Source organism: Heteronotia binoei, chromosome 15, assembly GCF_032191835.1.
Source record: "Heteronotia binoei isolate CCM8104 ecotype False Entrance Well chromosome 15, APGP_CSIRO_Hbin_v1, whole genome shotgun sequence".
In the NCBI taxonomy this organism is placed as follows: domain Eukaryota; kingdom Metazoa; phylum Chordata; class Lepidosauria; order Squamata; family Gekkonidae; genus Heteronotia; species Heteronotia binoei.
In genome coordinates, this window is record NC_083237.1 from 38,772,764 (window position 1) to 38,786,588 (window position 13,825).

The 13,825-nt window shown below is 44.1% G+C and overlaps 1 protein-coding gene across 1 annotated transcript; it reads right to left on the reverse strand.

Moving 5' to 3' along the window:
* Positions 1-866: 866 nt before the first annotated feature.
* LOC132583465 (olfactory receptor 6N2-like) lies at positions 867-1,805 on the reverse strand. Its single transcript, XM_060255100.1, has one exon. It carries the CDS (start codon positions 1,803-1,805, stop codon positions 867-869), a length of 939 nt encoding a protein of 312 aa, XP_060111083.1.
* Positions 1,806-13,825: the final 12,020 nt, after the last annotated feature.

Genomic DNA, 13,825 nt, shown 5'->3' on the forward strand with positions numbered 1-13,825 from the left:
CTGACATTCACTTGCCAGGTAGGATATATTCACCTTTCAAATAATTAGTGATGATGTCATTCATGTTTTTATGAAGAAGGAGCAGGATGCTTTTAATCCCTCTTGTTTTTCCTCTCCCCAATATGACTCTATTGTCTTCAGTAATCTGAAGCCTGCTCTAGACATGCAGCAGAAAGAGATGGTAATGAGGAATCAGAGGTGGAAGAATGGACTGTACCACTCCAAAATGCAGGTGAGGGATTACGGCCCCAGTCCTATGCACCATGGCCTGACAGTAAATCCTATTCAATGTCATGCCATTTACTTCTAAGACTTGTTTAAGATTGAGCCCTATATTTCTCTACTATACCATATATTACTAATGCCCTAAAATTAGCACATCTAGCAAAGGACTAGCTTAGAATATTTTTCTCCCGGGGTGCCACATACTCAGTAGTGAAACAGCCCATTTTGCTTCCTCAGATTTCTAAACATCATTCTGTTGCATGTGTACAGCAGGTTTGAGTGGGAATGTATGGATGTCTATTTGATGAAATGTTTGATTTGTAAGACTTTTGTACTCAGCAGCATATTATTATATGGTTATAGTCAGAACAGGACTAAGTCTAATAGAGATCAGAACAGGACTAAGTCTAATAGAGATCAGCACATTCATGCTATTACACTCACCTGATCGGTTTCCCACAAGCACAAGTCATGGGCTGTTACATATTTGTGAACTCTCTGAAGGATTATGTTTGATCTTGGTTAGCCATAACACAATCAGAGGACCATTACCATGTTAATTCAGCAGTCAACATGAACTCAGCTGCTGCATTTGTAACTCACCCTAGGTCTAGGTCCTGCTTTACTACCTCCCCCTCCCATCAGTTTAGATTTTTATTTCTGAGGAATGTTTTCTTCAAAGCCTCTTTAACATCCTTGTTCCTCAGTGTGTATATCATTGGATTCAACAGTGGAGTTATCACTGAGTAAAAAACAGCAACTATTTTGTTGGCATTTGATTTGTACTTCACAGCTGGGCGGACATACATGAAAATAAGGGTTCCAAAATAGATGACGACGACTGAGAGGTGTGAGGCACATGTAGAGAATGTTTTCCTTCGGGCTGCAGCAGAAGACATTTTCAATATGGTGACTACAATGTGCATATAGGAACCTAGAGTGAATAGAAGAGCAGCCATTACAATAATGGAGCTAAAGCTATAGCCCACAACTTGGATGGCATAAGTGTCAGTACAAGCAAGGCGAAATATCTGTCCAGCATCACAGAAGAAGTGGTTAATCAAATTGGGGCTGCAGAAGGAAATTTTAGCTAACATGAAAGATGGAAAAGTAGGGCATATGAATCCTATAAACCAACACAGGATAACCACATTTTTACATGTCTTAGGATTCATGATGGCGGAATAACGTAGTGGGTTGCAGATGGCAAGGTACCTGTCATAAGCCATGACTGTAAGGATGAAGAGTTCTATGGCAGCAAAGGCAAAAAAGAAGTAATATTGGGTGATACAACCCTGGATTGAAATGGCCCTCTTGTCTGCCAGGAGGTTTGCCAGCATCTTCGGCACTGTGACAGTAGTGTACCAGACCTCAACCACTGACAGATTGCAGATAAAGAAATACATGGCAGTCTGGAGGCGTGAATCCACCAACACAATGACAATGATCAGCAAGTTGCCCAGAAGTGCCAGGATGTAGATGATTAAGAACAGCACAAACAGCGTAGTCTCAAGGCTTGGTATGCTAGTGAAATGAAGAAAGACAAATTCTGCAACCACAGTTCGGTTTTCCTTCTCCATTATATCAGACAGCTACAGGGACATAAATAATAACAGTAACAATAATAGTAGCAACTTGAAAGGCTCATAGGATTAAGAACATAAGAGATAGTATGCAGGGTCAGAGCATTGGTCCACCTAATCTCTCATATGGTTTCACAGTGTCCAAACAGTTACCTTCTGATGAACTAAAAGTTTGCATGAGATAGCCACTGACTAATTTAAACTCTCTCTGGTCGTTTTCGCACTCACCTTAATCAGCAGCGACAACCCTCTTCACCGCGCAGGATCTGCGCGGATTTCGCACTAATTGCCGCAGAGCACCCAGAAGAGCCGGAAAGTCCCGGCGCTTTTGCGGCGCAAACGGAAACTGGTTTTTGGCGGTTTCCGTTTGCGCCGCAAAAGCGCCGGGACTTTCCGGCTCTTCTGGGTGCTCCGCGGCAATTAGTGCGAAATCCGCGCAGATCCTGCGCGGTGAAGAGGGTCATCGCTGCTGATTAAGGTGAGTGCGAAAACGACCTCTCTCTCTCTCACACACACACACTCACACACACACGGGATATGTGAATTGTTCTCTCAAAAAAACTAAGTTTGACTACATATGTAACGTGATTCAATGTCCATTCATGTCTATTAGCCTGAAATTCTTCACACAATTACCAACTTGTAGTCCCATCAACTTTGAAAGAGGATTAGACAATTTCATGAAGACACCAGTGCTGGGGCAAAACAATAGAGGGAGGATTTGGGCTTGGTATACAGGGGTATCTGGTTGGCACTGGGTGAAACAAGAAGGATACTGGACAAGATGGAACATGGGTCTGATCCAACAGTACTGATCTTAGGTTCTTAGATCATGATGCCATGATATCCACCACCAAAAATGACTTTTAATAAAGGAATAGATAAACTCTTAAGAAAATCCAGTTGATGTCTATTCTTCATAACAAGTAAATCGAAACTCTATGTACAGAGGTGTTTGAGCTCTAAATTCTGTTTTCTGGTGAGAAATAACAGGGGCAGGCTATTATATTTATGTCCTGTTGCACAAAATGCATCATTACACTGCAGAAACATTTCCTGAGACATATGCCCATGTCTCCCAATGATTCCCCACTTCTCCACTTGCAGCATCCATAGCTCTCTCAGAGCTGTCCTTGAAAAAGGCAGCTTTTATGAGAGCTCTCTCAGCCCAACCACCTCACAGGGTGTCTGTTGTGGGGGAGGAGAATAAAGGCAATTGCGGGCTGCTCTGAGACTGAGATTTGGAGTGTAGGCTGGGATATAAATCCAATATCATCATCATCATCATCATCATCATCATCATCATCATCATCATCATCTCTGTATTTTATATCTATATTTTAAAAATATTTTCTGTTAAATATTTTAAATTACTTAAATTGGCACTTTATATTTTTCTGTAATCTATGATATATGTTTTAATAGCTGCTGTCATTCTCCTTTTTAAAATTAGTTTATTATGTCACCCTTCCCCCAAGGAAATAAGAGCAATTTACATGGCTTTTCCCATCTCCAGTTTATCCAAATAAATTAGCTGAGAGAGAATGACTGGTCTCAGGCTGTTGACTGAGCTTGATGGTAGGCTGCCTTTTAAAGGGTGATTGATAGGTGGTACCCATGAACTCTTTATTCTGAATCAGTCCATCATGTCAGTATTGTCTACTCATACTGGCAGCACCTCTCAAAGGACTCTGGTGGAAGTGATGGGAAAGACTTCCCGGTCCTTTTAACTGGAGATGTCACTGAACCAGGGACCTGCTGCATGCCAAGCAAAGGCTCTACCATTGAGCCTAGGGCTTACTCCCTCCATGTTTTTATCCTTGGAAGCTAATGCATAAATATCACATCTCTCAACTAGCCCTGTCTTACAATGCAAACATAAGTTTTCCTCACTTCCCCCACACTCTTCAGTTTATATTTCTAATCCATCAGTATTTTCTTCTTTACATGTATAGAATATATTGTTTTTGAGGTTGTTCTGACATTGAACGTAGCTGGCTGAAATTGCACATGCATGATGACAAAACTTAGCTTGCCCATGGGAAGCTATCTTGTATAACAAGTCAGATGACAGGTCTATCTAGCTCAGTGTCTTCTGTTCTCATTTGTAGCAACTTTCCAGAGTCTCCAGCAGAGGAAGGGTTCCAGCAGCAAATGTCTAAGGATCAAGCTAGACATTACAAGTAGACGATGTTAAAGTGATTTTAAAAATGCTATCATTTTTGTATGGGGACTTCCAAAACTTCTACCGTCTTCCTGCCTTTGACAGTCTGATTCTATGAATGTTTACTTAGGCATCAATTCCACAGATTTCAGTGACATTTTCTCTGTAATAAATATGCACAGAATTGTAGCCATGTATTTTAAACTAGAAGTAAGAAACATTTTTGTTCAATGGGGCATACTCCCATTGGCCATTTTGTTTATGTGTGCAAAGTTAATGTATACTGGCCTGTTCCTCATGACAACCACATCTTTCAAAATTGCTGTGTGGGCTGGCATACTTATCACAGTGATTATGTCCTGTCTCATTATTTTATTGTGACATAAAGTGGAGGAGTGAAATCTTCCAATCAAACAGGAAGGCCAATGTGAATGAAATGGCAGTTAACATTTCATATTCTGAGGGTGATTCAGAGTGTAGTCCAAAACAGAGTTCTTCCCTTTTTAAAATCAACTGAAATGACAGAAAGCTGTAATTTGGCTCAGGATTGCACAATAATTAACCTGAATGCTCTGTTTGCAACAAATGTAGGGTTGCTGACCACCTGGAGGAGGAAAATTGTCCTGTCCCTTTAAATACAGGCTTAATGTTGTGCTATTTATCATGTGATTTTACTTCCTTGCCAAGAAAAAGCTCCCTACTAAAAAGACAAGATGTTTTTCTCCAGTCAATCCTGTTAGTGAGAGGCGCTGCCTAATAAAATGGAGTACCCCAGTGCCTAGAGAGAGAGTGGGTCTCCTATTTCTGTTAAACAAAATGGAGTCTGACCAAAAACAGGCCAAGCAAACACACCATCTAAACAGGTGGAGTGGACCCAGTAGAGAGCTTGTTTTGGGTTGGCGCTTAAAGTCTGTCTCTCAGCATAGTCTCATCCATTCCCCCCTCCAGCGCCTCCGCCCAAATGGAATACATAATAACATGGGAACTGCGGGTAAGTAGTACTCTCACTCTGATCTTCTGCTACCTGCCAATTGCCTTTTCCTCCAGCCTATCACCTCTACCTTGCCAACTCCAATCGAATGCATAAGTTGATTGATCCTACCCTTAAAGGTCTTTGATCCCTTTTTCGAGTGTCAGCCAAAACCGGTAACAAATTATTCAATCGCTCCGATCCTATCATCCCAGCATATGTGCGAAGTTTCCCAACATAGTGATTCAAGATAACCATCAATGGAACATCAAAGCCCCCTTGGTAACTAACGACCCCCATCTGTCGAACCCCTATATAGTGTGTGTCAAAAACCCACCTCGGTGTGCATACTGTAGGGCGCCATTTGCAATCTGTACTACCCGTTACTCCTGTAATTGGGTCTATAGGGCGCGTTACACTGGTCGTTTACATTCTTCTCCGTGTATTTTTCCACTGAACAGATCAGGTGATCTGGATCAGGTGAATATTTCTGGATCATGTGAATATTACCCGCTTCAACAACCCTTGAATTCCTCTATTGATAACCTCTATTTTTCTTAGCCTCTAGATTGCTTGTTCATAGATCTGTGTGTGTATAAATTCTCTTGCTACATATCCTAAGCAAACATTATAAAATACTATTGCTTGGACTATTCTTGGCTGAGAACCCGAACTCTGTATCATTGAAAGAAAAGATCTTCACTCCTAATTCGCTCTACCTAGTCTCTTAGCTAATTTCCCCATAAAAATTAAGAGACTTAAAGCACTGTCTGTGACCATCCTATAGGAGCACAAGTGTAAGCCACTATAATACGACAGATGACCATATGACAGGGGTGGCCAATGGTACCTCTCCTGATGTCTTTTTGCCTACAACTTCCATCAGCCCCAGCCATCAGTCATGACATTGGTTTATAGAGACAATGGCCATTCTATTCAGTATTGTGTACTGTGGAGTAGCAATGACTCTCTGGTTCTCAGGCACAAAAAGGTCTTCCCAGACTCCTGCTACTTGAAATTCTTTCAACTAGACATGTCACATACAAATGAAGTAAGTAAATAATTAAACATGTTGTGACTGAATTCCATAAGTTAATTCAGGAAGGAGAGACATAAAATGAAATTCTACAGTAAAACACTCACCTGGAAACTTCTGAAAAAGAGCTAGGGTGTTGAAAGTAACTTTATCCAGTTTTTATCATTAGAAATCAATCCAGATTGATTTCCTATTAAAAAAATCCAAAATAAATAAATATGACTTTTATTCCAGCCTGTTCTTGGCAGGCTGCAACACTATTGATTTACTTTACTTGCTGCATTCTATGAATTTAATAGCACCTGGCCTAGAGTTTTAATCACTGACCTATCTGGAATGAAAATGCATGTATGTTTGTTTTTTAATACTGGATAGAGTGGAACTCTAGGGAGGACCCCTATTGCATGATAAGATTGTGATCTGATGTGTAGAATGAAGACCCATGAGAATACCAAGTTAGTTCAATGTCGTGTGCCAGATGACAGTCCATGTGAGTAAATTAAATACTGTTTTGTTTTGTTTTGTTTTTTTGATGTAGGAATGATAGACCTTAGCTGATACTCACTTAGCTGAATGTGGCAACAAGATAATGAGGTAGGAAGAACTGTGCCACTTCATGAGGATTAAATTTCCCTACATTAATAACACACTTTTAGTCAAAATTTAGTGCAGTGTGCAAAAGGAGCTAAGTTTCACCTTATTCTTTGAAGTGCTACTGTTATTATTATTTAATTATTTTCAGGGCATTAAAACATAAAACATAACTGGGCATTAAAAATATGACTTTTCCTCCTGCAATCTGAAGTAAGACACACCATTCTCTCCCTTCATATTTCTTTTACCTCTGTCTGCAGCATGTCTGGACCAGGTTTTATGGAATTCCATGAGTGTAAATGATTCTGCCATTGTGTGTTGCTTTGTAGCTGGTTATCTTGGATACACTGTTCAGTTGTGTTCACTAGTTTTATTTAGTGTGATTGTTACTCCATGGAGCACATTTCATTATTAATCAGACTTTGCCGGAGAACCATTGGCTTGACTGACAATAGGGTTGCCAGCTTCAGGTTAGGGAATTCCTAGAACATAAGAGAAACCATGTTGGATCGGGCCAATGGCCCATCCAGTTCAATGCTCTGCCACACAGTGGCCGAAAAACTGCTATCTGGAGGTCCATTGGTGGGGCCAGGACACTTAAAGCCCTCCCAGTCTCCCCCACCCCAGGCACCAAGAATACAAAGCATTACTGCCCCAGACAGATAATTCCATCTACACCCTGCGGCTAATAGCCACTGATGGACCTCTGCTCCATATGTTTATCCAATCCCTTCTTGCAGCTATCTATGCATGCAGCTGCCACCACCTCCCATGGTAATGAATTCCATGTGTTAAGCACTGGTGATTTTGGGGGGTGGATTATTGACAGGACAAGATTGGTTCAGGGAAAGTACTACAGTGAGGTATAATGCCATAAAATTCATCCTTCAAAGTAGCCATTCTCTCCAGGTGAAGAGATCTCTGTAGTCTGGATATCAGTTGTAATTCTGGGAGATCTCCAAGTTTCACCAGGAGGTTGGCAATCAAAACTGAAAAATTAATAGCTGATTATTTGTGCCAGACCTGAATTCATTACCTTAACAGAGATGGCCATGCTTACAGGAAGAAACCAATCAAGTTTAATGCAATACTTCTGCCCTGTGCTGCCAGGAGCCTTGCAACAAACTTGTAACACATAAGGATGGATCCAATCAGCTGATCTGCTGTTAAAAGAAGGAGGATGGGTCCCCGTTTTGGTAGGTTCAGAATCTCACCTGTGGACCCTTGATCTTGTACCCCAGGGCTTATCAGACCCTGCGCTCATAAGCTTTGAATCTAGCAGTGAACAGACGGAGAGTAGGGGTGTGCAAAAAAAAAAAAAACACGGAATTATACGGATTCGGAAATACACGGGGCCAAAAAAATACAAAATACCGTGTATTTCCTATTACTGTACTCAGAATAGCTGCATATACGGTAGATGCGCGGCTATTTCCGAATATACGGCCCCATTATACCCTATGGCCATTAAAATCAATGGCAAAATAGGGTATATTGGAACCTGCCTGGAGGAGAGGGGGTTTGATGGAGAGCCCCCAAATTTGCAGGGGACTCTCCCCTACAAACCCCTCAAGTCCCAAAAAGATTGGCCAGGGGGTCCTGTTCCAGGGGCACCCAAAGAGGGTGCCCCTATTCCTCCATTATACCCTATGGGCCATTGAAATCAATGGCAACATAGGGCATAATTAGAGGCTACTGGGGGGCAGGGCGTTTGAGGAAGAGCCCCAAAAACTGCAGGGCAGCTTCAGGGCACTCCCCAGCATGAAACCCCCCTGGCCCAAAAAGACTGCACCCATCTGTGGGCACCCCAAAAGGAACACTGCTCCTGAGAGAGAGGGCTTCTTGTTTATCTCTAGTCTGAAGAAAGGAATGTGCTAAAGCTGTAGAAGCTGCAGAAAACTGTGCAAAAGAGTCTTGTACCAGGTCACTACCTAGGTTAGTATGCAGAGAGATAAGATAAAGGGGAAACTTGGGAGGGGGGAAATGTACTCGTGGCTTGGGGCATGCGCGGTGCTGTTTAGTTTAGAATGGGAGGGGATCTTCTTATGGGAGGATCTCACAGGTTTTAGGGTTTTTTGCATAGACTATATATTAAGCTGTGCTGCGTCACAGAGTCAGAGTTGCTGGGTGGATCTTCCTGCTCTCAACTCTCCATGCAATTGCAATTCCATGTAATCAATAAACGATCCTTGCTGGACCCAAACGTGTGAGTATTTTCTGTCAGAGGGGCAGTTCTTTCTGGGTTTAAGTCCCAGGTCTGGGTTAGAGTCCCAGGTTACTACTCTACACGTGACAATTTGGTGGCAGCGGTGGGATGCGCGGCACTCTAACGGGGGTCCCGGCAGTGGGAGGGAAGACCCTCTAGGGCCCACGGACCTTTTTGTCCAATTTGAGGTTTCTTCCTTCTGGCTGCCATCCGGCCACCCGAGGGTGACAAGAACCGTTGCAGGTCCTTCAACGATCGACGGAGGGGACGGTGAGACTCTACTGACGACGGAAAGTTGGTGAGTTGGCTATTGAAAACTAGACACCATGGGAAACAAGGGGTCTATAGACAAGGGGCGCAGGGGAGACGTCCCCAAGAAACAAGCGCAGGGTATAATGGGCAGCCGGCAGTATGGGGGCGCCAGCGGAAGGTGGGGTTCCCGGTGGGAGACCCCTTGACCGCCTATTAAAAGTTAGGGATAGATTTAAAGACTCTGGGGTAACTAAGGAACTACTGGTGAAGAAGTGTGTTATTGAATGGCCGGCTCTTTTAGATCTCGCTGGCCATGGTATGGAACTACAGATGAGGAAATTATTTTAGACATGAAACAATATTGGCTGAGGTCAGTGCCGGAGGCACCCTTAAATCTGTATTGTGTGGAGGTTTGTGTGGAGTTTTTAGCGGCTGCTGCAATTATGGTGGTTGCTGTTGCTGAGGAGGAAGACACCCCTCCGTGAAATCTTAATGATTATTTAGTAGGACGGCCCCTACAGCTCCACAGGAGCGGGATCAATCACAGTCGGAACAGGGGAGAGGCAGCCAGTGGTTGATCCCCCCACCCTATGTCCCGGGCAGGAGAAAACAAACAGGAGGTAGAAGATCTGAGTGGTTTTTTGTTGAACTTTTTTGGGGAAAAAGGGGCTGCGGGTGTCCAGAAAGAAATTGTAATTTGTGAAGGCTACAGTAAAAATATTTGGGAATACTTTTATCAGGAGGAACTCGGTGTGTCCCACCGGAGAGAATTCAAGGGTTGTTGGGGTTGGGAGCTCCTAAAACAAAAAGGGAGTTGCGGGGACTGCTGGGAGGATTCAATTCTTGTCGGCTGTGGGTGAATGGGTTCTCTCAATTGGCGCCCCCCCCCCCCCTTATGCAAAACTCAAAGACGAAGAACCGGATAGAATTCATTGGGGAAAAGAGGAGGAAAGGGCTCTTGCGCAGCTAAAGCAAGGAATGCTGCAGGCGCCGGTTTTACACCTCCCCCGGTTCACGGAGCCCATTCATCTAGCAGTGGATGTGGAGAAAGGAGTAGGAAGGGCGGTAGCATACCAAGAGAGAGGGGGGAGGCATTGCCCCCTCGGCTTTTGGGGAACCAAAGGGGGAAAGTGAACCACCCTTGACTGCCTACAGGAGTGTACAGTAAATTGCAGGGAAAAGAGGGGGGGGGTTGACGAAACCCCTGACTGAATTAGTGGTAGAGGCACGGAAAGTTATTGCAAGGAGGAAGGCTGACAAGGGAGCGGAGACAGTTAAGTTGATGGTGTGGATGGTTAGAGAAGGGCAGAGACAGGACAAGAGAAGGGGGGGTGAATCATGAAAGAGGAGCGGGGAGTGGAGGATGTGCGCAAATGTTGTAAGAGAGGGAATGTGTGAGAACAAATGTTAGGAACTCATTTACCATGGACAAAAGTACCTCTTTTTAAATGTTTTGTGGAGGGAGATGCCTGGTACAGCAGGAGATGATTTGTATTTATAAAGAGACGTGTATGTAAAAAATGCGTGCTGGCACCTGTTTTCTCCCTTTAAGTCTCATAGGGAGCAAGGACTGATGCACCCCACTCCGCTACTTGAAGTCCCAGTGCACAAGAAACAAGCGGTGGAAGGAGGAAACCTTTCAACTAAATTGAGAGGGACCTTTTCAAGTCCTCCTGATCACAGGAACGGCCGTGACAACTGCTGAGAGAGGTTGGACGCACTACACTCGCACAGGGGAGGGGGCAGAACCCAAGGAGCTGGAAGAGCCAGACGGTGGATGGAGAACCCCTCCGATTGCGAATAACTATTGTGGGAGCTGACCTATCCAGACAATCCAGAGCAGACCTCGGCACCACGTTTCTTGGCTGTGTTTCAGCTTGGCCTGATAAGCTCATTGCACAAGGGCTAACTTTGTGGCTAACTTTGTGTCATCAGTTGAATTTCTGGCTTGTGGGGCAAGCATTGTCTGAGTTATTTTTCTTCCCTTTAACTTTCTGATTTTATTGCAGGACGGCCTCTGGGGCGGGCCCCCAGGGGGGGCTGGAGGGAGTGGATTGTTTATAAAGGGGACGAAGGAAGAGGAGAATTGTGAATTTTTAACCCCAGGAGGAATATGGGGGGGGGGGAGGGAGCTTGGGAGGATTGTTGGGACTCTCATATGAAAAGGCACAAGGTAAAAAGGGAATATGATGAGAAGTTGGGTTATGATATAGACAATAGTATTTGACTGAAGAGGAAAGATATGTTGCCATTACATTCTGGGGTGTAGGGGTGGCATGGAATGTGATAGCAATTCAGAAAATTAAGTTATGCGGTGGAAAAGCTGGCAAACACCACTGCAGACACTGTATCTACCTTGAAAAATGAAATTGAATCTCTAGGAGCAGAGCTGTATCAACATCGTTTGGCTTTGGATTATTTGCTCAGTGCCCAGGGGGAGCTGTGTGTGTGGTTGAATGTGACATGCTGCCACTGGGTGAATGAAAGGGCTAAAGTGGAAACTAATGTAAAGGTATTGCAAGATATTGGGGTGCAAGTAAGAAAGATATACTCCCAGGGAGGAGAGGGTTGGTGGGAATGGCTAACCAGCTGGGTGCCAAACCTCAGCTGGGTAAAGGGATTGTTTTTGTGGTTATATTCATACTGTTTATGGGGATTTTTGTATGCTGTAGTATTCAGTGTATGCCAATGTGTGTAAGAAGTGTCTGGAATTGGGGAGAAAAAGGTACAGCGCATATTATGATGTTGAGGAAAACACCTCAGATGGAGTTTATTAATGTTTCAGTGGGCTCAGACTAGAGAAAATTGTCGAAATAAAAAGAGGGGGGACTGAGAGAGAGGGCTTCTTGTTTATCTCTAGTCTGAAGAAAGGAATGTGCTAAAGCTGTAGAAGCTGCAGAAAACTGTGCAAAAGAGTCTTGTACCAGGTCACTACCTAGGTTAGTATGCAGAGAGATAAGATAAAGGGGAAACTTGGGAGGGGGGAAATGTACTCGTGGCTTGGGGCATGCGCGGTGCTGTTTAGTTTAGAATGGGAGGGGATCTTCTTATGGGAGGATCTCACAGGTTTTAGGGTTTTTTGCATAGACTATATATTAAGCTGTGCTGCGTCACGGAGTCAGAGTTGCTGGGTGGATCTTCCTGCTCTCAACTCTCCATGCAATTGCAATTCCATGTAATCAATAAACGATCCTTGCTGGACCCAAACGTGTGAGTATTTTCTGTCAGAGGGGCAGTTCTTTCTGGGTTTAAGTCCCAGGTCTGGGTTAGAGTCCCAGGTTACTACTCTACACGTGACACTCCCAATGGTGAGAAAAAACCAATTAGAGCCACTTCCTCACTGTAATTGTCGTGGGAAAAGTGGCTCTGGGGAGGAGGAGGTTTTGAGGAGAGCCCCCCAAACTGCTGTGAAGCTTCAGGGCACTGTCCCACACATAACCCACAAGGCCAAAAATAAATTGGACCAGGGGGTCCAATTCCTGGGGCACCCAAAGCCAAACCTAACTTCACACCAGAGAATCTCTATAGGACCCAAATGCACTACATCCCTCTATCTACTCTATGAATCCTGCAGGCCTGGAACCAATAGAAACCCAGTTGCCAATGTCACTGCCACACAAAACACAATCTGCTCAAGGTCTGCTCTGCAGACCTGGCTGCAGCAAACCCAGATGCCAGCTCTCCAGCCCTGCCCCAAACAACACAGGGAGAGCTGGCAAAGCACAAGCCTGCTGGTTCTGGGTTTCTCACCCAGGTGCCAGCTTCCCTGCCACAGAACACACAATCTACAGATGTCAGCTCTCCAGTCCTGCCCCAAACAACATGTGGAGAGCTAGCCAAGCACAACAAGTCTGCTGGTTCTGGGTCTCTCATCCAGGTGCCAGCTTCCCCCCCCCCCAAAAAAAAAAAACAGAACCAGGAAAAGGGACAACAGGAGAAGGCCAATAAACTCAACTGTTAAAAAAGTGGCCTTTTCACCAATAAGAAACCTCAGGCCAAATCAGTCAACAACACCCCCCACCCCCCAAAACCAGAACCAGGAAAAGGGACAACAGGACAGGAGGATGCAAAACCTGCAGCAATAGAGAATAGATCCAAACAGAAAGCCAACAAACTCAACTGTTTAAAAAGTGGCCTTTTAAACAATGAAAATTAGGTCAAACAGCCCCCCCCCCCAAGAACCAGAAGAGAAAAGGAACAACAGCAGCACAACACAGCAACAACAAATCAAACACAGAATCCTTTTAAAACAAAAAAACCCCTTAACTTTTAACAATGCAGGAACTTTACCAACCCCTCTCCCCCCAAACAAACCTTCACCCTAACCCCAAGAAATCCAAGTCACCCAAATCAGGAAAAGTAAAAGGACACTGCACTTTTAAAGGGACTCTGAGTCTTAAAAAGTCCTTTTACTAACTAAAATAAAAACAAGAACCCCAAGACTGTCTTACCTTAGACATCTTCCCTTCTCAAGGCAGGTCAGGAAAGGCTGAGAGAGAGCAGCAGCAGCTGAGGCCAAGGGCCAGCACAGCACAATCTCTCTCTCACACCAACACACCAACACAACAGCAATGGAATGGAGTCCAGCCAGGCAGACTCCTTAAAAAGGTTCTCTGACCCTACACAGAGCAGTTTCAAAAAATAGGACTGCTCTCTGATTGGCCAGAGAACACTGTTTACTTGGATACCCAAGTAAACAAAAGAACAACAATGTAGCTGATGGCTGAGGGATTAGCCCAGTCATCAGCTACACAAAAGCCCTGCAAAGCATGCATTTGCAATGCATTTTGCAAAT

Excerpts from the sequence above, each read along its gene's own strand:
- LOC132583465 (XM_060255100.1), bottom strand. The coding sequence starts at position 1,805 with ATGGAGAAGGAAAACCGAACTGTGGTTGCAGAATTTGTCTTTCTTCAT.